Below are 22,783 nucleotides of genomic sequence, written 5' to 3'. Positions count from 1 at the left end.
CCGTTAGAGGTTTAGATTTATACAATGAATAAAAGAAGGGACAGGCTTCTTCCATAGTTCAAAAAAATGGAGATAAAATTTCATTTCTAAACTATTTAGTTCATAGTTGAATGATGGAGAATCACGAAGCAGTTGTGGGAGAATTGTTTCATTTTCCTCTTACTGTCTTTGGCATCTATTTCTTATTCAATAAATTTCTTAAAAGGTATGCTTCTAATACAAGGGTCAAACATACATTTCTTATTGATGCTTAATTTTTTTTAAGAAGGGACCCTCTTTAGCTGTGTTTATTTCGTCATTAGTGTTTTTACTAATTTGTTTTCTTCAACGACTACTTTTCTTTTTCCTTGGCATTGCTTGGATCCATGTAGCTGAGCCCATTAAGTTGGGATAAGGCTTTTTTGTTTTTGTTGTTGTTTGTTACTTAATTTTTTTTGACTTTTCAGTTTGTGGCATCTAATAAATGTATGTTCACATGTTGAACAGAGAGAAGTCGATACTACACATTTCATGCAGATAGCTCCATGGTTGGGTTTGATTCCTGGAGCTGATGGGCAAATATTCCATTCTCAAGATGGAGACAGCCCTATTGTCTCCCTATTCAAATCTGCAACTGCTGCAATCACATCAGACCCTAAATGCTCAAATCGAGCATACTTCAACACCATATCAAAACAGGCAGAAGCTGCTGGTATGCAAAATTAGCTTACGATCACAAGTTTTTATTTCTATCTCTTTATTTATTTTTTAACTAGATTATGACCTTTCCTCGCAGATGGACTGAGAGAGTAGCTTTCAATCTAAAATAAGCACATAATTATCTGATGTGGGACAGAAATTAGTCAACCCACATCAAAGATGAAACTCAAAAGACTCATTCCCTTCCTCCTTGTCTCCTACTGTATGTTAATAATACCACATGGAGTTCTGGCTGGACTCAAAATACGAGGAAGATTTTTGCCACCGACTAAACCATTCCTTCAACTCAATCACAAAAGAAGGCCCATGTCTTAGCATGTCGGAAAAAACATCAAAGTCCATCACAACAATCTGATAGGTCTCATCATCAACATAATCTAGGTACCCCAACCTCGATATAGATCACTAGGTTGGGAAGATGATACAAACATGCCTCCACTATAGCTGCAAGGTGGACTGAGCTGATAGTGTTGCTTAGGAGCCTGGGAATGAGAAGATGCTATCCACAAATATGCTACACCCTGTGATCATCGTGAGTAGTGTTGAATGAAGATGATGAAGAACCATGCTGATCAAACCCACTATACCCAACACTGGATGTGCATGTGTGAAATGATGATGCACACCACTATCACGGCTACCTAAACCCCACTATATCCACTACTACCTACATAGTTGTCAAGGCGTTGCCTTGGCATCCAGGCGGTTTGCCTAGGGTCTAGGCAACTATCGCCTTATTGCACTGCATGTCGCCTTATTTTTTTGCACTTATTTATGCCAAATATCATTTAAGTTTAAAACATTTACTTAAAATATTATTCATAAATAAGTAAATACACCCTATTTGAATCCAATAAAAATAGTTTAAAAATCAAATTCCAAAAGGATAAAAAGTTAACACCCCTAGTCCAAGAACCAAAACTGGATTTTTGGTTGTAGGGGCAATTTTGAACTTTTAAATGCTGATATTTTTCTCAGTTCTATTTTTTTTATTTTTTTTGTGGGTAAAAAACTATATAAAGCAAGGAGAAAAGGGGGAGGAGATAAGGCAAGAGTTGCACTAAGCAGAGGGGAAAAACCCTTAAAGGGTGGGGGGTGTGGGAAGAAAAGATAGATAATAGAAGACCCTAGGAAACAACAATAAGCTTGTTCCTTAGGGTGTCAGAGACTGGACCATGAGGGGCCTGGATAAGTTTGGAGGAGACATCGAAGTAGATGGCGTTCCAAATCTTATCATAGGATCTAGAGTTAGAAGACCATCTACACAGATTTCTCTCCATCCAAATGAGGTTGATGGTGGCGCAGAATGCGAGCTTCCCAGCATAGTCACAAATCATGTTATCAAAAAAGGTCATGTCGATCCAAATCCATTCTCTAGGAAGGGGGACTAGACGCCTTATGGCTGGCCATAGCTTGCCAAGGATACGCTTCCAGATGCTGGAGGAGAACGGGCAGTCGAAAAAAATATGATTGGTGTCTTCATAGCCATTCCAATAGAGGCAACAATAGTTGTTAAAATAATCTTTTGTTTTGATATCCATAAAATTATTTTCATTCAGACAATTTTAGCAGCATTCGCACACTTTAAAATACGTACAACTTTGTCATAACAACTCAGATTTTAAGTAATCTTAGACTTGTTGGGAAGTTGGTTTTGTGTTATACCTAATACAAAAAGTCTCATGTAAAATTAAAATCATTTGACTAGTCAAACTTATTATGGAACAAAAGCATTCTCTAAATGTTGATTTTTTATGACTTGGTGTTGATTTTTTTATGATTTGATGTGGTTTAATGTTGATTTTTAATGACTTGATATGGCTTAATGCTGATTTTTTATGATACAAGGTACATGTAGCACACTAAATAATGTTAGAAAAGAGGGGAAATAAAAAAATAACACTTGGTCTCCTTAGGCTCCTTAAGGAGGGCGGCTTGTCGCCTAAGCGCTTAGGCAGCCCTCCAACTCCTTGGTTCTCCTTGGCACCATGCCAACTATGACTACCCTCCAAACTAAGGCCTCCAAATGTGTCAAACAAGGAAGACACATTTATCTGCATGTTAATTCTATCATGCTCCTCTTCTAGTATGAACTGATGGCGCAAGCCTCTAAGATAACCTAAACTTGTGGGGGCATGTGCACCATGGTCGGCATCCTTAGTAGCATGATCAAACTAAGTCTCTCTTGTAAATTGGATAGGCTCCGGCTCCCCCTCTGCTTGGTAAAAATCCTTTTGAATGCTCGTAAATTTATAGCTATCACCACCATCAGAGGGTGATGATGTACGAGTGCAGCCATTGGAATGCAACCTCTTGACAGCCTCATCATCCCCGTCAGGCTGGGACTCAAAAGGTTCCAGGTGTATGTGTGTGGACTCGACTATATTGAGAAGACATGAACTCACTAACATTGTCCCCCATCTAACTAGCTATTTTAGGGTCGACCTACCATCGGGCTAACCCATCACGGGGGTCATTGCGATCCCTCACCCAGTCATGAGGGGATCCTCATTATCTGACTCTAGCTAGAAGATGTCGAGTTCAATCGGGTCTTTGTCATTGTCCATCTCCATGCGTATGTGTTGCATCTTCAATCTCATGCTTTAGTGTACATAATACACTAGCTGCCCAAGACATTTATGACTCAATCAGTTCCACCTCTTCGAGTGGATGAGTGAAAATGTACTCCAGTTGCACTCGCATCTAGAGGCTGAAAATATCTAGGAAAGCACCTTAGTTGCGACCTTTCTCAAGTTATATGCATCTCTCCCCTATGGTACCTACCATTCACCTACATTAGAATATTCTTGGTACCTGGTTGAACTTGGATACATACATATGTGAAAATTTTGAATTGAACAAGGAAACTAAACTAATGTACTTACCAGAAACAATAATTTCCCGATTAGCCTTTGTGGCTGCATGGCCAAAAGTCCTTAGTGCATCCATGAAGGTCTTTAGCTATTTCCATTTCAAACATTGATACGTCAACATCAGTCTGTTAATGGTCCTAATTGCATTGATTGTGAAAACTTGAGAAACTACAAGTATACCTCACTATTGCAGGCTAATTGGACATCTTGGTTCGACTCCAATTTGGCCACCACATCCTGCACTACATCTATCAATCTTGATTCATCCCAAGTCCATGCTTGTATTGGTACTTGGGATTTAGATAGTATGTTGAAAATAACATAAACCACTTGTGAATGCTTATGAAGTTGTTAATGGAACGTAATTTGACTTTCGTTTGTATAAAATAGAAATTAAAAACTTACTGCCATATACACTGGATGCATAAGTTTCCTCTCCTAGCGATCTTGGACTATTTAGCTGTAGCTCCACTATCTCCACTGCCACATACAAGTGTGGTAGGGTAGGCTTCTTTCTCAAAGTCGACCATCCTCAATACCTTCACCACTAGCTCAAGTAATGTGTCAACATTCTTTAGGTTGTGCTAGAATAGCTCACTAGATATGATGTTGTTCCAAATAAGTAACGATAGACTATCGAGAGATGTATGACTTGTATGTTAAAGGAAAGTGCTTCTCCAGAATATCAAGATGAATCAAAATAATGAAAATGAAGGTTGAGGTGTACCAATGGGCACTTTCTTTAAGACCATAGTCGCCCCATATTGGTGCAGCCGGGTGAACCCAAATTGGCCTCCCAAGATACAATAGCCTAGTGGCTTTCGACAGCAGTGGTGCACTCCCTTATTGCAAACCCCTTGAGTCTTCTAGGTTTTGCTCAAACCCACAAGAGCAATGGAAACAACATATGAAATTTCAATACTGAACTCAGTTTTAGGAGAGAAATCGTGACAAGAAAGAGAGCTTTCTGAGAGAAAATATCACTATAGAATCCATTTTGAATGGCTTGGGACAACCTCTATTTATAGAGGTGAAAACCCCCTTCAAAGAACCCTTTCCAAGAGAGGTGACTTTCTGAAAATAGCCATTAAAAACAGCTTCGAGTGAGTTCCAAATGACATGTAACGAGATGTGGACGACATGGTAGATGATGTTGTTCCACTATCTGACGACGTTGTCTGAATTACATTGCATGTCGAACAGAGCATGTTGAGAGTCGTTTATGATGTTTTGTTAAGGGATGACGCCAACATTTTGGACGGTTCTCAATGGCCTAAAACCTGTTTCGTTTAAGATTCAAACAGCATCATTTTGGTGGACGGTTCCATCGATGTCGTCTAAGTTACATCCGACGTTGGTTTTGGTCCAAAGCAAATATAATATTCTTATGTTAAAGCCCCGCCCCGCCTCAACAGGGCACGTCACGGATTGGCTTGACTTGGCATAAGTGTGCGTGCAAAATGCACCCCGGAACAACCCAGACATTAGTGAGGAGAGATATCTCTCTAACGAAATTTTACCCTTAGAATCCCATTCTTATTAGCCTCTTGTCATTCTAATGTGGGACTAAGTATACACACTAAAGTGCCTTTCTCAAAAGCAACTCCAAAACCAGCAAATCTTTGTATATGGAAAAACCAAATTTCAAAATGAAACAAAGTACAAGGTATTTTTAAACTTATTTCCAAACACATTTTCCAACATATGGTCAACTAGACTACTCTACCCTCTGGAGAATCCGCCTCCCTCTAACTAAACCACTCCTCTGAGGCAAACATAGATTTGAGTCTTACCTTCTTTGCCTCAAATCTCTTCAGGGCAATGTAGTTGGTGGAAAATCGAGATATGCCCGGCCTAACCAACTCTCTACCACACTTGGTCCTCAGTATCTATAGGGTATATCCATGGTTGTATACAAATTTGAACATTTGTCTTGCCCTCTCTACTACACTTCGTATCAATGTCTTCTTTCCCATGTCCTTCGGCATAACGGCAATGTAGTAGGCTGCATAAGGGGTCCTAAACAGGTGGTATCTGTTGTTGTTCATCAATCCCTCCCTTGCCTTCTTGAAGTTACTATCATTTTCCGTCACCACTTGGACAATGTTCTCTACCCCCATCTCCTAGACCACCTCATTCTGTAAGTTATAAATATATTTTACATCCTTCTTTTCCTTGGATGCATCAACAGACTTAAGGACACGGTGCTACTATCCCATTGTACCATAAAGTTGATGATAGACTGTCTAGTAGGTCCAATCCAACCATCACACATCACAATCGCTCCATAATTTGACCATAAGCCATTGAAGGTCCTATGTACCGTAGTTGTCAAGATGACGTCTAGGTGTCTAGGCGTCTGGACCCCCTCCAATGCCTTGGGTAGCCTAGACGCCATGGCAACTATGCTATGTACTCCTCTAACTCCTTCCTCTGCTGGGGAAGATGTACATTTAGCAACTCATAAAGATTGGGCTCCTTCACTCCCTCCCCAACGTTCCCTACAGTGTCTTGCACGCTCTGTTAGTAGGGTCCCTCAGTAGCATTGTTAGGATATTGTGGTAGAAGGACCATTTTGACTCCACTTCCCCCACCTTTCCCTCCAATGAGACCAAACTTGCTTCATCTTTCGCTGTCTATTAGTCTGAGTTCTGAAAACTGCAGGATCGTGCTCAAGTATGTCAGTAGCATCACAATCACTGTCTACTGGGGGCAGGGTGGGGCTCCCCTCACACTCTGTGACTTCTTGAAGGGAAATTCTGCCTGCTTATGTTTTTTTCTACCCCGTGTAGAAGAACCACAAGGACCAGCTTCTCTGTAGCTGCTCTAAAGGAATTAGATCCTCCCTTAAACTCTTTTTCTCTCTCATCCTTCTACATATGTGTAATACGGCTTGCTGATCTCGCCTTCCGTATTTGCCTCTGCCTTTGCCTTTACCTCCACATCAGCAGGCACAAAGTCCTCATCAGAATCAAAATCAAAGTCCCTTCCTCCTGCCTCTTCCAAGATTCCAGGTTTTGGTTTTGAGCCAAGTTTCGACCAAGCTTAATATCCCGAAACATCGGTCGAAACCTGAAAGGTTTCAACGGTTAGTTTCAAGGCCCAAATTTCCAAATTAGGTATCGAAACTTCTTGGAAACCTTATTTTAGGCTCTCTAAACATAGTGGAACCCTTAGTTTGTAAAAAAGAAGACCTAAAAGGATAGATTCTCTATTATGTCCTATTCCACATAACTTTGAATCTTGCAAAAAATTCCACAAAACACATGCAACAAGTCATCTCTTTCGATGCGCTTCACTGCTGCCCAAAAACTTGTTTCAAGCTTATATGGGAATGATTTGGTAAAAAAAAATCACATAAAACCCAAGTTCAACAAACCTTAGAGTCGAAACCAACGAATTCTTTCAAATCTATATATTAAATGGAAAGGTTTGTATTGTATCAGTCGAAACGATACCGAAACCACATATCTCATCGAAATTTCACCGAAATAAAAAAGTTTCGACTAACACCTTGCATTTTTTACAAATCTCATGGGGTTTTGTTTCAACATCTTGTGAAACTGAAATATTTCGTGAAATTTTGGCAAAACCTTGAACATTGGTCTCTCCTGTACTGCCTCATCAAACTCTTCCCTTGCCATCCGCTCATCTAACTTCCTTTTTATTCCTCACTTCATGAGGGTATCCATAGCCTTCTGCACCTCAAGAGCATTTGGCCACATCCTTATATTCACCTTCCAAATTCCGTTTCAGTCTTGTGGCCCCACCTTCCATGATTTTCTTCCCACAATAATTGCATTAAGACTTCTTCATGTCATTCCCAGTGGGTACGCCATACCTTCTATGCTATGCCACCGCCATCTCCTCCCTAAGCAACCATGATGTACTCTTGTAAAAAAAATGATAATTATGTAGTGGGAGTGGCTTCAATTTTGTATATGTTAGCGTCACTCTTTTATATGTTATATAGATAGGATAACACGGTTTTTCTACGACTTCACGGATTTGGATTTGATTTTCTATTTTGAATTATATTATAAACTTTTGTTTTAAAAATTTTATTTCTTGCAACAAATAAAAAAAGTAGAGTTAAAACTTAGTGGTTGGAGCTCAATTTTATATATGTTAGACATTGTTGGCTGATTAGCCAACCCCATTAAGTTGGGATAGGGCTGAGCTTGCTGTACACTATTGGCCAATCTATGGCCTCACATTGTCTTTTTTTCACTACTAAAAAGGATTTTTTATATTTTTATAATTAGAAACATTATTTAAAAATGTTCAAAAAATATGAAATATATATATATATATATATATTCTACTTCAAAAATAATGAATTTTAAAAGTATTGTTGTCTTTTCAACTCAAAATGATGCCTGTGTGTTGTTCTATACTTACATATTGGTTAATTAGGTATTATTATTCAACAAAAATTATTTTGAAGGAGAAAAAAATATAAGAGTTAGGTAGAAATTAGGAACAAATTACTTTAGGTTAAAAAGGGTATACCTCAAACTGTGAATCTTCAAGAGGTCTCCCTCAAATCAACTAAACTTCCGTTGTAGATGACTTAAAGAAGCTTCCAACATGTTCCACCGAGACTTGCAAGTGTAATGGTCAAAATATAGTGAAAACAATGTTCGGAACCGAAACCACCGAATTCTGTTGAAATGGGTTGAAATTGTGACTATATGACCCATTTCGATCAAAGCTTAGTTTTTTAAAGAACTGTTTTATGATGTTTCAGAAAAATGATACCGACTCATTGAAACATGCCAAGATTTCGACTGAAACTTGGAAGTTTCAATTGAAACATGGTTTCGTCTTGAGCCAGGTTGGAAGCGAAAGTTTTCAGTAGATTTCTACCAAAACCACTGACTCCCTGAACCATGCTACTGGCTTTGTTCTTCTTCAATAAATTATCTTGATTAAGAAAAAATAATAAGATAATAATAATAATTGAAAGCATTCTACCCAGCCAACCATGTGGGAGGGGGGGGGGGAACTAACTAAAACTGAGCTGTGCACCTCCCCTAGTGGGACTATGAAACAAGAAAACAAAATATAGCCCAAAACAACCACTGAGCTGGCAAGGACCCACCACCATGTAACTAAATCTCTGTCAAAACTGATCGAAATCTCCAAGTTGTTTGGTTTCAGACCTGGCCAAAACGAAGCCCAGGATCGAAACCTAGTGCTGAAACTTGAAACGAGATCCAGGTTGTATCGGTCAGGCCCGAAACCAGCCTCGAAACCAAGATTTAGAACCTTCCCACCACCCCACAACCTTCAATGTAAATGTCATTCTTGCTTTCAATTAAAAATCATAGTTGCTCCCACAAATTAGTGTCAATTCCAATTCAATTCGTATGTTCTTGTTACCCTTAGTTATTGCATCTTATTTGCTTTTCTCCATTTGTTACTGTTGTAATTCTTAAGTACATTCAAGTGCTTCTCTTTTTATTGCAGATATGTTGTACAGGGCGAACATGAATACAAGGAGTGTCCTGGAATACAGCCTTGCTTTTACAAGTGCTGCATTGGATAAATATTGCAGTAAATGGAGTGCAACTCCCAAGACTGGGTTCATTGACATTACAACTTCAAAGGACTTCTATCGTGTATTCAGTGGCCTTCAATTTGTAAGAAAAAACCTCGTATAGCTCTTTGTTTCAATAAGATAACATCTCACTCATACTGAATTTCATTTCAAAATCATCAATACTGAGTGTGAAGTGCCTCCGAGTTAAATATTGCCAAACTTTGGTTTCATATTTTATTGTCATCAATTAGTTCATAATCATTTTTTTTGGAGCTGGATAAGCTTTCTAACAATAAATTATGGTATTTGGGAACATTTTTCCTTTGGGGATTGGGGTGGTGTGGGTATAAGTGGCATTTGGGTACTTGTTGACTCAGAAAGACTATGCAAGCAAAATTTAATTGGTCCCCATTGTGTGTGTTGGGCATCTGCTGTTGTCGTTGTACTTTGGACATTATTCTTCTTTGCAACAATTCTCTTCTGTTACTTATCAAAGGAAAAGAAAGAAAACACGACACAAGCATAGTTGCAGCATGCATTTCAATATTATGAATCTATGAAAAGAAAAAAAAAGTTTCAATATAATATATATATATTTATAATTTTGCACATACCGGTGGTAAGGCTGCATACATTGTCCCTCCCCAAACCCGCAGTGGTGTTAGCCTCATGCACTGGGTACGCTCTTTTCTTTATATAATTTTTCTTGGACCGTATGTGTCATGACCCAAACCCAGATACAAGTAAGGGTACAGCTGTACAGCCCTCACGGGCATTTGATCAAATGATCCAAAACATTCACCAAAATCAAGCATATTAACTCTCGTAACAAATCAAGTCTCCACAAAAATAATCAATCATTGCTATAAATTTTAAGTACTACTGGTGGCAACCTAAGATATGTCCCAGTTAGAATACAAAATCCATATTATTAGAGTTTACCTTTAAAGTCATCACTACACCCCCTTTTAGAAAAAATAAATAAATAAATAAGTTTTTGAGTCGCCCTTGAAATCCGTTCCAAGCATACCTTCATCTCAATTATCTGTGATGTTAAAATAATGGATTAAGCTCAACAGCTCAGTAAGAGAAAATAGTAAGAGCACATCGCAAGGCAAACAATCAAACAAAAAAAAAAGGGTTAAAACAAAAAGTTTTAGTTTCCCAAACCACACTTTTAATAAAACACGATCATTTAAAAATATCTCTTTTTTATCGCACTTTAGCCAACACTGAGGGAAATAAGCCACCACTGCCCATAATACGAAAGGGAAACTCAGCCCCCACAATCACACTATCGTCACCACTCTGTGACTATGCACAATGGGTATAAGTCCCGTGGCTCAATGGGACACCCCACTCTGGTCTGGTACGGAGTAGTCTATTTATCCTCACACACTTTCACAAAATCATCGTTCATAAAACCACTTTCTTTAAGAACACAAACATGTGAAAACATAGGTAAAATCTCCACGTAAGAACCAACATCAATATACATCACACAATAATAGTCATCCTCATAAAATATCAATCACCCCCCATAAACTCATGTCACACATAAACACAATTCAAAATAAGTATAAGTCAGCACATATCAACGAAACAAGCATACCAAACATCACATCTTGCAATCAACCCACACACATGTGGTGTAATCCCACTATAATCCACTTACCTAAGCCTGCATGTCTTCTACTTCCACCCTTTGAGCTCTGAATGCTCAAGTCAATCACAACCTGAAATTAAGTACATCTTCCATTAATCTCCTAGTTCAAAACTAATTCAAATACCTCTGTTTCCAAAAGTGTTACCTCCCCATTGAGTCCCAAGTGTCCAGGAGGTCCCAATCTGATATTAATAATACCCTATATTAATTACTATGTCGCCCAAGATTTGGGTCTCATAAAGAATATTATATTTGGTCCCTATGAGTTGAATCCTAGACCTTGATATGAGTCCGATATTGGGTTCCACAAAGAATATTAGATTTGGGTCACATGTGTCTCAAGTAAAGATCCCCAAATCTATAGTTTGATTGGGTCCCAAGAAAAATCCTAAAACAAAGCCCTAAAAACAATTAGGGTCTCAAAAACCCTAAATATTTTTTTGGATGAATAAATAAATTCATTACTTGGAGTGTGCCAAGAAATAGAGAAGAGGCACCAAATTCCCCTTCCTGTCCCTTTCTTTCTTTCTTTTTATAGCCCACACCCTTTCTCCTATTCCCCCTCGATCTCAACTCTCTCCCCCTTTTCGTTTCTATCTCTCCCTCCTTTCTCACGTCTCTCTCTTTCCTTTCTATCCTTATCTCTTCTCTCTCACATCTCTCTCTCTCCCCCCCCCCCTCTCTCTCTCTCTCTCTCTCTCTCTCCCACACTCCCACGGTTTGTCTAAGAGGGGTGGGGTCCACAAAGAATGTTTTAAAAATAAAAGAAAAGAAATCAGTTAAATAAACCCCCCCCCTTTACTTACTACTAAGATAGTCAAGGTATTAACCGCTAGGCTAACTCGTTAAGTAATTAAATAAACCCTAACTTTAAATATTTAAGCAAGCTTAGAAAATAACATAAAAAAAGATATATATTCTAAGGTTCCAAAATTTGGGGCATTACAGTATGTTCCCTGTACCATGTGTGCTCAGTGGCCTTTTTTTTTCTTTTTCTTTTTTTTTTGATAATTCTACTTCCATTAGCATGAAAACTATTTCCCTTATCAAACTAGTTATATAACTTGTCATAATTTTTGTTGCAACTTTATTTTCAGTTATGTTAGCTTGTATCCTACTGGGAGGCTACTTAACACTATTCATGGATATTTTCTGGTTCTGCCATGATTAGCCCTAAAAGTTACATGAGTTTGTTTATCTTACCATTTTAATGAATTTAATTGAACTCCTTGAATTTCAGGGATATTTAGAGGAGTCTGTTCACACACCATCACACAATCATGAAGTTTTAGGTGATTCAGTGGCTTGGGGTGGTTGCACTATCATATATTTGCTTGGTCAACAGCTGCACTTTGAGCTCTTTGACTTTTCATATCAGCTCCTTAATGTTGCGGAAGTGGAGATTGCATCAATTGCGCAAACAATTAAGCATGCTAATAACGTGCAGGTATCAACTTGCTACTTTATAATTCCTCATTGTGGGTGAACCATTTTGTTGTCCATCCAGCCAACAAGGCGGTTTTGAGACCATAGTCCGTAATTTCTATGAAATATTTTGGTTTCGACAGTTGTTGAGATGAAATATTTTGGTCTCTGCACTTATTGGAATGCAGTAGAATTGCATGTGAATTGATGTAGCTTCGATGTTTCGATTTTTTAACCAAAATGGACCATATTCCAGTGCCATTTCGGTGGTATATTTCGGTTTCAACCAGGGTCGAAATTTCAGTCGAGACCAAAATCTTGAACCTTGCTTGAGACCCAGGGTGATGAGTCACCTAATGTGTCGAGGCACTAAACCTTTAGCATTTCTCATTTCTGTAATATCATTTTTACAACACTAAATCTTGATATATAATACTGTTGATCCCAGTCTCCTAGATGGCCACTGAGAGGGAGAGTGAGTCAGTGATGCACAAAAACTTTGAATCCAACTCGTTTGTTTTTTTACTCACTTGTTGGTGTCACTGGCACTCAACCACACTGGCACATACGTACAACATATACCACACAACCTACAGCAAACACATAAACGGCTATCACCAGCCACTCACCACAAATCCAATACAAACCATAACGCAAAGGAATACATGGTTCGGTAGTGAGCCTACATCAACAGTGCAAATGACCGCTTGGGGAAATCCAGCCTACATACAATGCATTGTACTACGTTTAGTGGCAACCACCAGATGGAGCCACGACTGCTGCACAACTACATCTGTGAAGGTGCAACCACACCTGACTTTGGGCAGCCACAGCTATGAAGGAGCTGCTACCCCAATCTGTCCAGTGCCCAGCACCCCCTGGACACTCAGAATACAGATAATAAATGGGCTTATATGATTTTCCCCAGCTACAAGCTCATGCATATACAAATCCCTCCCAAAACATCACAAGTAATAACTTAGTGAATTTCCCAAACACCTAGCCTACAGTCAAATGTAATATATAGGGATTTGTAAAATGGGTTACCCTATGTTCCTGGGTAACCTCCAGAGATGTTTTAGACTAGACATCTCCAATCACTGATGCACTCTTTTGTCTTCTTCCTTCCTGCTTCTTCCTCTTCCTTTTCCTTCTCACAAGCCCTTGATGAAGCTTGATGTACTTGAAGAATCCTTCCAATGGTGCAAGATCGATGACCGGCTTAAAGGTTTCTAGGGTTCTTCTTGGAGATGCTCTTTTCTCTTTTCTATTTCCACTTCTTTTAGAGGGATTTTTCTTCTTTTCTCTTGGGAGTTCCAGTGTTTACAACACTCAAATTTCGACTATAAAGAGCCCCAAACCGTTACTAAAATCAGACCAAGTTGAACCCCTGCGGTTCAACCGTCATTTGTGCTCTGTCGGAAAACTACCATATCTCACTTATGCAGTGTCAGATTGACTTGATTCCGGCGGCATTGGATATAAAAATTTAAGCTATACAACTGTCACTCTTTAAGCTTCAACCCAGGTACTGAGGAAGACCTGAATGCGCTACAAGTTGTTGTATGTGCAAACAGATTATTCTTGTCACAGCTTTGTGCAGATATTCGAAATGATTTCTTCCCCATCCAAACTCTGGTTTAGGTGAGACTTGAGGCATTTGAATCTTCATTCAATAGGTCAGACCCTTTTAGTTTTACAGATTTGCACAAGAGCACAGTGTAGTGCCGAAAAATCAACCCGAAGTCAAATGTACATGCATTGCCAGTTCTCTGAAAACAGTGTGAACCATGCAATGTTGTTCACCTGTAGCACTCTCTGTACAACTCAAAATGACTCGACTCTAGAGCCATTTGAAATATCCTGGCAAACACTTCAACTTTCATGTTTTGACTTTTGTCAGAAAATCAATGCATCAATTTCAAAAATCTGCTCAAAAAAGTCTAGTCGTCTGGGGCAGTGCGGCTAACACATGTTGCAGCCAGCATTGCGTGACAATATGGAAATGCCTATGTCTCTCTCGTCTTGAATCCAATTGAAGCAATTCTTGAACCGGTAGAAAGATGACTTAGAGATCTAAATTTGTCATGTTTTGAACTTCTTCTAATTTCAAGTGAAGGACAACTTGAAACTCCCATGAAGTCACGTCATTTGCAGTGGTAGTATTCTGAACAGAATGCATCACAACTGATGCCCAACCCATAATTTCACATTCGACTGATCTGATTCCTTTGCTTGATGAAAGCTGACTCAAAGGGATACAACTTTTGTTCTTATACCTTCGACTCAGGATTTGAGCATGAGTTTCGAAAGTGAGCATGAATCAGATGCAACTGCACCATAGTTGTCACGGCATCATGGCGACCCAAGGTGGTGGAGGGGTGGCTAATCAATTTGGCAATGAATCGCCCATTTGTTAATTTTTATTTCCCCCATTTTCTAAATTTATTTTGTATGTTATAATATATACCCTATGACGTAAAAAACCAATCAACATTAAGCAACATCAAGTCATAAAAATCAACATAGTCACACTCACATCAAGTCATAAAAAATCAACATGACTTATTGACATCTAGAGAAATGCTTGTCTTCTATAATAAGTTTTATTGGTCAAATGATTTTATTTTTAGATGAGACTTTTTGTATTAGGTATAACACAAAACAAGCTTTCCAACAAGTCTAAGATTACTTAAATCTAAGTTGTCATGACAAAGTTATGTTCCAGTCAAACTTATTTTAAAGTTTGTGAATGCTATTAAATTGTCTGAATGGAAATAATTTTATTGACATCAAAACAAAATATTATTTTACCGGACTTTTGATTTTAGCAACGCTCTACTATGATAAGATTTATCAAATTTTCAGACTTGAGAAAAACCTTAGCATTCAAAAGTTGAAAATCGCCCTCCAACCAAAAAATCCAGTTTTTGTTCTTGGACCAAGGGGTTGACTTTTTGTCCTTTTGGAATTTGATTTTAAACTATTTTTATTGGATTCAAATAGGGGGTATTTGTTTATTTATGAATAATATCTTAAGTAAATGAAAGAACAAAATATAAAAACATTTACTTGGCGCCTTGGCGACGCCTTGACAACTGTGAACTGCACTAGCACTGTCTGCTGCCACTGCTCTAACACACACAACATCTCTTGCTCTGCTGACTCAGTGTGTTGACAATAATAACACCAACTGATGGTGTGCCCAACAAATACCAATAACGTGAAGCAAGTGGCAAACCTAGTTGTGCCACATTGAAGGATGATGTGGCAATTCTTACTGTTCAATGTCTATGGAATGATCTGATTGTGCACATCTTATCTCTTACTCAAATTCAATCATATATCCATGCATCATGCATCCTCTCGTAGTCTATGCACCCTCCCTGAAGTATTTTCTGATGCATTGCCACTTAGTGATGTAGGTAAGGGGGGAAATCGAACCAGCTGTAGTGTCCCCTTTCAGGCCCGTCTATTTGGGGCCAGACCAGCCATCAAACCAGGGCATTCCTGGCCAGAACTGGCCCTGATTTACCCATCGAACAGCAGCTTCTTCAGCTCAGATTTTGGCAAATATTTGGTTACCATTCTTGGCTTGCAGTCCAGCTCAGCAGCTGTTTTTTTTTCCCATCGAGCAGCATTCTTGGGCTTCAAGTTTTGACTTCCAAAAGATATTCCAAAGATTCATACAGCTGTCCTTATTTAGTGGAAAGCAATCTCAAGGAGAAGGGCTACAACAACCATCGAACTACACTAGGATTGGTTTCTATTTTGTGTTCAATTTAGTTTCCTTTTTGGATAGTCAATTAGTTTCCTATTTTTAATTAGACTAGTTTCCTTTTTGGAGTTCAGTTTTAGTTTCCAAATTACTCCTACTTGGTTAGCAAGTTAGAGTGCAAGTTAGGAAGTTTATTTACAGCTTTTAGTTTCCTATCTTAGATTTCAGCTTTGTAAGCCAATAAAAGGAGGCACCCATCGATTGTAATGGTGAGAAGTTGATTAATGAAATTATTGAGTGCAAACTCGTGGCTGAAAAGCTATGGTTGAGAGGTGAGATGCCTAACCCATTGAGGGGTGTGATACGCAAAACCTGAAGGGTGAGATACCCATTCCATATTCTCATCCACCCTTCTTTACCTTCCATCGATTCTATTTTATTTTCTTTATTTTCCTCTTTGTTGGTGATTGTGAGCGAGTGATTGAGTGCCATTAGAGGACTTACTGAAGACCTGGAACAGCCCTACAGATCAGCCTTGAAGATCAGACCAAGAGAAGAGATCGATCACAGCCAGGTGTCAGGGTTTTAGCAAGGGGGTGTCTGTGCTCTTTGCTACACTGTTGCAGCCCTGTTGGGGATTACTTTGGGAGTTATTCAGGCCTACCCTAGACCATATTTGATCTGGTGTGAGACTTCTAAATTCCTCTAATCTGTGAGTCTATTTCAGCCCTGTTCTAGACCTAGTGACGCTCTATTTTATCTGTTCTGTATCCAGATCTGATTTTGGTTCGGAGTTGTATCATTGGGGCTGTTTTGCCTTAGGGTGAACCTACGTTACATTACTTGGTGTTACTGCAGATTCCTGTCTCCCTTCCTACGTTACCTACAGATCACAAATGAAGGACTAATCTTAGGGCCAATCTCCAGGGAAGGCTCTCCGAAGCTTAAATCAGGACTAGTGAAGAAGGAGAGGTCACTTGAGCTCTGAGGATTCAATATTTCATACCTTTTCCTTTACCTAGGTTCCCCTTATATAATGTCTCTCTTCCTGGCTTTCATTGGCTCAAGGGCCCTCCTTTCCGGAGGTGGCTGATTTGCTGAGATGGTTGGTTATCCTGTACACATCAAGGCCTTAACGGTTGGTGGACCTCCACTCCCGTACGCTAGGATCTTAACAGTTAGCCCACAGGTTTCTCCCGTACTTGTTAAGGCCTTAACAATTGGTGAGTCATTTCCCCCGTACGCCTTTTTGGTGGGTCACTTCCCCCGTACGTCGGTTGGTAGGTCATTTCTCCCTTATGTCAGGTTCCTGATAGTTAGCCCCCGGTTGTTTCCTGGTCACGCAACCGGGGTCCCCGCAATTAACCTATGGTTACTTCTTATCCAAGTATCCAAGGTTTTGGTGGTTAACCCAACCGGGGTTAGCCTAAAGGGGTTAGTCCGTTCGGGGATTGGGTGTGGCTATGTACACTCCAGAAATACGTGTGATTTTGCACGGCTGTCTGTATGTATTCTTGTTCCTCTGTTCGTCTTGTCGTCTCCCCTCTTATTCGTGTGGGGTCTTCACTTGTGCTTATGGCGTATGCCTGCTCACAAGCCCATCTGATAGTCTGCTCGTCCAGTCTTCGCCCTCACGGGGTCTTGGACTCGTGACCATGACATGTGACCCCTCACGTGTTTGTCTAGTCGTCTGCTCGTTTGGTCTTTGCCTTCATGGGGTCTTGGGTTCATGATCATGACACATGACTACTCACATGCTTGTCTAGTCGTCTGCTCGTTTGGTCTTCGACCCTCCTAGGGTCTTGGGTTCATGATCATGACACTTGACTACTCACGTGCTTGTCTAGTCGCCTATTCATCTAGTCTCACCCTCGTGGGTCTTGGACTCGTGACCATGACACGTGACCACTCATGTGCTTGTCTGGTTGTCTGCTCATCTAGTCGGTTCCTTTAGCACACGTGGTGCCTCTCTATTGGCTGGTTGTCTTATGGTATATCACTTAGCAAACTCCATTTGGACTGAAACCTGACATGTGATCAATAGACATTGATTACCTACCCAAATTTGTGCCCCATCCAAACTGCCTCGTGACACAACTAGGTGCCTTCCAAATCACGTGGGTTGTCCAACCAGAAACTACACCTGGAATATATAACCTTTACTAGAAAATATGACACTAATTGTGGCCATCTAGGTACCATTTTGGTTAGCCCTTGCCATTTACAGGATCTCCCAAAGATAAATTAATTACCATGACTCCTATCAATACAATTAAACTGACAGTTCGAGCACTTGATTTTAATCTGAGCAAATCATAGATTTGGCACCATGAAACTATGCTTCCTGACTCCTCAAATCAACTAAACCCTACCCCAACTACTTGGCTCCAGTTACACAAGTCATGTCCTGCAATCGCACTCTAGGGCCATCCCTTTTGTTGAATCATAAGACCTGTAGTTTTTGCTACTTATTCCAAAGAATTTATTTTCCCTTCCCTTCTTACCTTGTAATTTGTAATTTACCTTCAGTTACCCCCTTATCATTTTTACTGGGCTTGGTCTCCATCGCACATAAAGAAGCCATCGCAGTTCGCAGATGACTTTCCCTCATCTTGTTTCTTGATAAGCACCGGCTTACTTCCCACAATTGCTTTTGTTTCTAGTTCTATCACTTTTAGCCTTGATAACAACCTCAATATCCTTGTAGCCGTATAATCATTTTATTCATGTCTCATTTATTGATTGCCCTGCATTATAAAGCATAAATGGTCTTGCAGCCATCTTCTAGAATTTCTAGTTCAATTTTAAAGTTACACATTGATTACAGAGCTCAGAAGCATCTCTCTACTTCATCCCACCTTCCAAGAAAGATCACTCTAGAACCATGTGGCATCATATCCAATCTCTGTGCCTTTTGTAGATCTGGGTATCTGACGTCAATGTTTTCCTCTGCTTCATGAAAACTATACCCAGTTTAAAATATTAGGTTTGTTACTTGGACACCCCCTGTACTATGGCCAGACTGCTCGACAGCCTAAAAGGCTAAAAGTTTGAAAAGTTTACTTGAAGCTCCATGAAACCTGATGGTTTTAGTCTGCTGTTAGTGGTTGAATAAGAAGACCATTTTACCCTTATGAAGTAAACAATTTTTTTTTTTAATTAAAGATAGAAATCTCAAAATCGTCAGACATAGCCGTGTCAGGTTACAAGGTGAAGTTGTCAGACATGGCAGAAGTAGCTCAAAAGCTTGAGCAGATGGAGATGGTAATCGACAGCGCTCAGGAGGATGGCATCTCCCATCTGGCTTCCGAGAGCGTTAGTACAACCCTTGTGATCTTAACACCTGGTTCGAAAGTTTTGAGCTCAACGCTTCACCCAATTTCAATCCAAACCCTGCGGAGCCGGGTTTGCCCCAAACCATTGATGATCCTCTCTTAGCTTCCACCCGTCTTCCACCATCAACACAGTTGATTTCCCTAATTTCACACAGAAAAATTGACACCACCGTCAACTGCGAGCTCCAATCTACAACCCTTCGGATTACAATCTCCAAAAGAGGAGAACTTCATCACCAACTTCTTTTTTTTTTTTTTTTTTTTTCCTATAGGTCAGCAAAGAATATGTTTAAGTTAAAAAATAATAGGATGTACAGGCTTGACATACGTGCATACCCAGATGGACAAAGAACAATAAGAATGCACAAGAAAACCACAAAAGACCTTAAAACTTCACCTTTAGCATGGCCATCAGCAGGGCATAAGGATCTCATGATTTGCTCAGAAGAGCCACCTTCAGCATTGCCATCAACGGCACCCTTTAAACAAAAAGAACAAAATGTTAAGCACTATTGCGGGGTTTGTTCAAGCTATCCCAGATTACATCTTGGTAAGTGAAGCTTGGGAATGAAGACCAATAATTAGAGGTTTGAGTCAAGGCACACTTTTTTGCAATAGAGTCTGCAATGACATTGCCTTCCCTGTAACAGTGAGTAATTCGCCAAGTGATGGAACATAGAAAAAAACTGGTAAAATGCCCATTGTTGCTGAAATCTCCAAGTAATATTGCCATTACCAACAGCAGACAACGACAAAACAAATCTGCTGCCAGACTTCTTACTTTCCTTTGTTTCTAGTTTAGTCCAGATTTTTCAATGGTAAGGTTTCTCTCACTTGTTCTGTCATCGAGTCACTGCACTGTTGATAGACTATACCCATGTTTCTTCCATTGAGTTCAATCTCGTGTCCAGTTCTGTTGCAGACTTCACATATGATCTTTTTTAAATTTCTATTTACATATAACTCTCAAATCTTCTTCTCCAAGTGACCTGTTCAGAAGGGACTGCAGACAATCTTCACAGCTGCTCTTAATCTCTTGAATCAACCTCTAAATCCTGAGTTTCTAATTCTGATCATCATGATGGTGGTGCGAGGCAGCTTTGCAAGGACGGTGGGGCGGGGTTGCAGGGGAGGAGGGAGTGGTATTCCTTCGTTGGAAGAGGAAGAAGGAGAAGGAGAAGAGAAGTATAGTTTGGGCATTTAGGATTTTTTCCAGCCATGATGTCATCACTGTATGGTCACTGACTAGTGGACAGGGGCTAGTTGTAATAATTCTAAAATGCAAGGGGTGTCCAAGTAAACTTTTCAAACTTTTGGGGTATCCAAGTAATTAACCCAAAATATTATTTTCCTTTGTTCTGATGTGGTATATTCCCCCCCTCTAATCTCATCAATGAAATTACATCAGCAATAAAAAATTAACTCTCTCGTCTACACCTAGTCAACTTATCCATTACTAGTGCAAAAAGATATTGGCTCATTTCTGACCTTTTGTATAAGCTTTTTGTGATTGTTGACTCATTTGTTTCTCCCCCAACTACTCCAACCTCTTCAACTCTACTCCTAAGTACAATCTCTCAAGGACAGTCTGACCACCCTCACATAAATGTGGTTGGCTCATGGATCACCCGTCACTAGTTCGATCTTCTTGGTCAACTGGGCAAAGAAGCCAGACCAAGTCAGTGGATTTTCTATAAAACAACTGAATTGTAGAGTCATAGGTTGACCCACACATTTTGAGTCTGGGTCCACTGCATAACTCAATTCAGGCCCCATCTATTTGGGATAAACTATGGGATCCCATTCCTTCAATTTCTTATCCTCATGTTTTTTGTATTATAAGTTTTTCTTTGCCTTCTCTTATTCCACCACTGACCAGAGTTTCGTCACAATATTGGTTCTGTGATATTGCTGGTGGTATTAATCCTTGAACTTTATGATGGAAGAATTGTAGAATACTAGAATTGTGGTGAATGTTTCTTTCCTGCTTACACAGGACTTCTCGAGAAGTCCGGGATGCCATGTCTTCCTGTTTATCTTAATTTTGAGGATGATGACCCACTAGTGAATGGGTTCCTCCTAGTTGATGTCTTACAGTGAAAATAAGGATAATCGATTGATAACAACTGCTTTTTCTAATGTATTTGTTACAATCCCAGAAACCTGCAATCAAACAAGAGAAATAGAGCAAAGAAGAGAAGAAGAAAAGAGGAGAGAAGAGAGAGAGAGGTGCAATCGAAAGAGACTCCCAAAAGAGAGGAGTGATCTGCGATCAGACCAGAATAGTATGATTCCAGGTTATGCCTCAAAACTTATATTAAATGGTGCTGAAGAAAAGTACAAAAATACCCCCATAAAGAAGAAAAAACTTATCACAGAGATATGGGGCCGACAGGACATAAATGCCCCTATCGGCCTTGTCGTTGTTTAGGATTAGCGCCTAGCGCTAAACTCAACACTCCCTCTCAAGCTGGAGCATACACATCACCCATGCTCAGCTTGGTACAACCATTATGAAAACTAGGAGCAAACAGAGACTTAGTGAACATGTCAGCCAACTGATCTGATGAACAAACGGGGTCTCAATCAGCTTTTTCAAAACAGCATCACAAACGAAGTGGTAGTCCACCTCGATGTGCTTGGTCCTCTTGTGGAAGACTGGATTGCTAGCAATGTACACCACAGCTTGTTGTCACAATACATATTCATAGGCTTGGTTACTGGAAACCTCAACTCCAAGAGTAAAGACCATAGCCACATCAACTCAGCAGTGTTATGAGTCACAGCTCTGTATTTTGCTTCTGCACTAGACCGGGCAATGGTAGTCTGCTTCTTACTATGCCATATAACCAGATTACCTACAACAAACGTGCAATAACCCGTAGTGGACCTACGATCACAAGCCAAGTCAGCCCAATCAGTGTCAGAATAGCCAACTTGGTTCCATATGCTAATTAGGATGATAGATTAGTCCTTTTTCAGGAGCACCCTTTAGGTAGCAAAGAACACGAACAACCGCATCCCAATGTGCTTTCTGAGGAGACTGCATGAACTGACTAAGGACTCCAATAGCATAAGAGATGTCAGGACGAGTCACAGTAAGATAAATCAGCTTGCCAATCGAACTCCTGTACTGATGCACATCCTAGAGAGGTTCGCCATCATTAACTCCAAACTTTTGGTGAGGATCCATAGGGATATCAACAAGTCTGGATGCAAGCATACCAGTGTCAGATAAAAAGTCTAACACATATTTCCTTTGAGACAGACTGATCCCTTTCTTGCATCGGATCACTTCAGTCCCTGAAGTTGGCCCAAGTCCTTGGTCTGAAAGTGTTGTTGTAGATGAGTCTTCACTTCAGAAATTCCTGCCTCATCATTACTAGTGAGAATAATATCATCAACATAAACTACCAATACCACCAGCTTATCACCTCTGCGATGAACAAAGATAGAATGATCAGAATAACACTGAGAAAATCCACAAGTTACTATGGTAGTACTAAACTTGTCAAACCATGC

At 39.8% G+C, this 22,783-nt stretch overlaps 1 protein-coding gene across 1 annotated transcript in view; it reads left to right on the top strand.

The window, feature by feature from the left end:
- The window catches only part of LOC122081715 (protein PIR-like), an 88,033-nt gene that overhangs the window by 59,366 nt on the left and 5,884 nt on the right, over window positions 1-22,783 (top strand). Inside the window, exons 11-13 of the mRNA XM_042648919.1 lie at window positions 487-691; window positions 9,045-9,217; window positions 12,024-12,230. Coding sequence (XP_042504853.1) covers window positions 487-691; window positions 9,045-9,217; window positions 12,024-12,230 — 585 coding nt within the window. The remainder of the gene's footprint in view (window positions 1-486; window positions 692-9,044; window positions 9,218-12,023; window positions 12,231-22,783) is intronic.

The sequence above is a fragment of the Macadamia integrifolia genome, chromosome 6 (assembly GCF_013358625.1).
Source record: "Macadamia integrifolia cultivar HAES 741 chromosome 6, SCU_Mint_v3, whole genome shotgun sequence".
NCBI lineage: Eukaryota > Viridiplantae > Streptophyta > Magnoliopsida > Proteales > Proteaceae > Macadamia > Macadamia integrifolia.
This window is presented reverse-complemented; position numbering and strand designations above follow the sequence as displayed.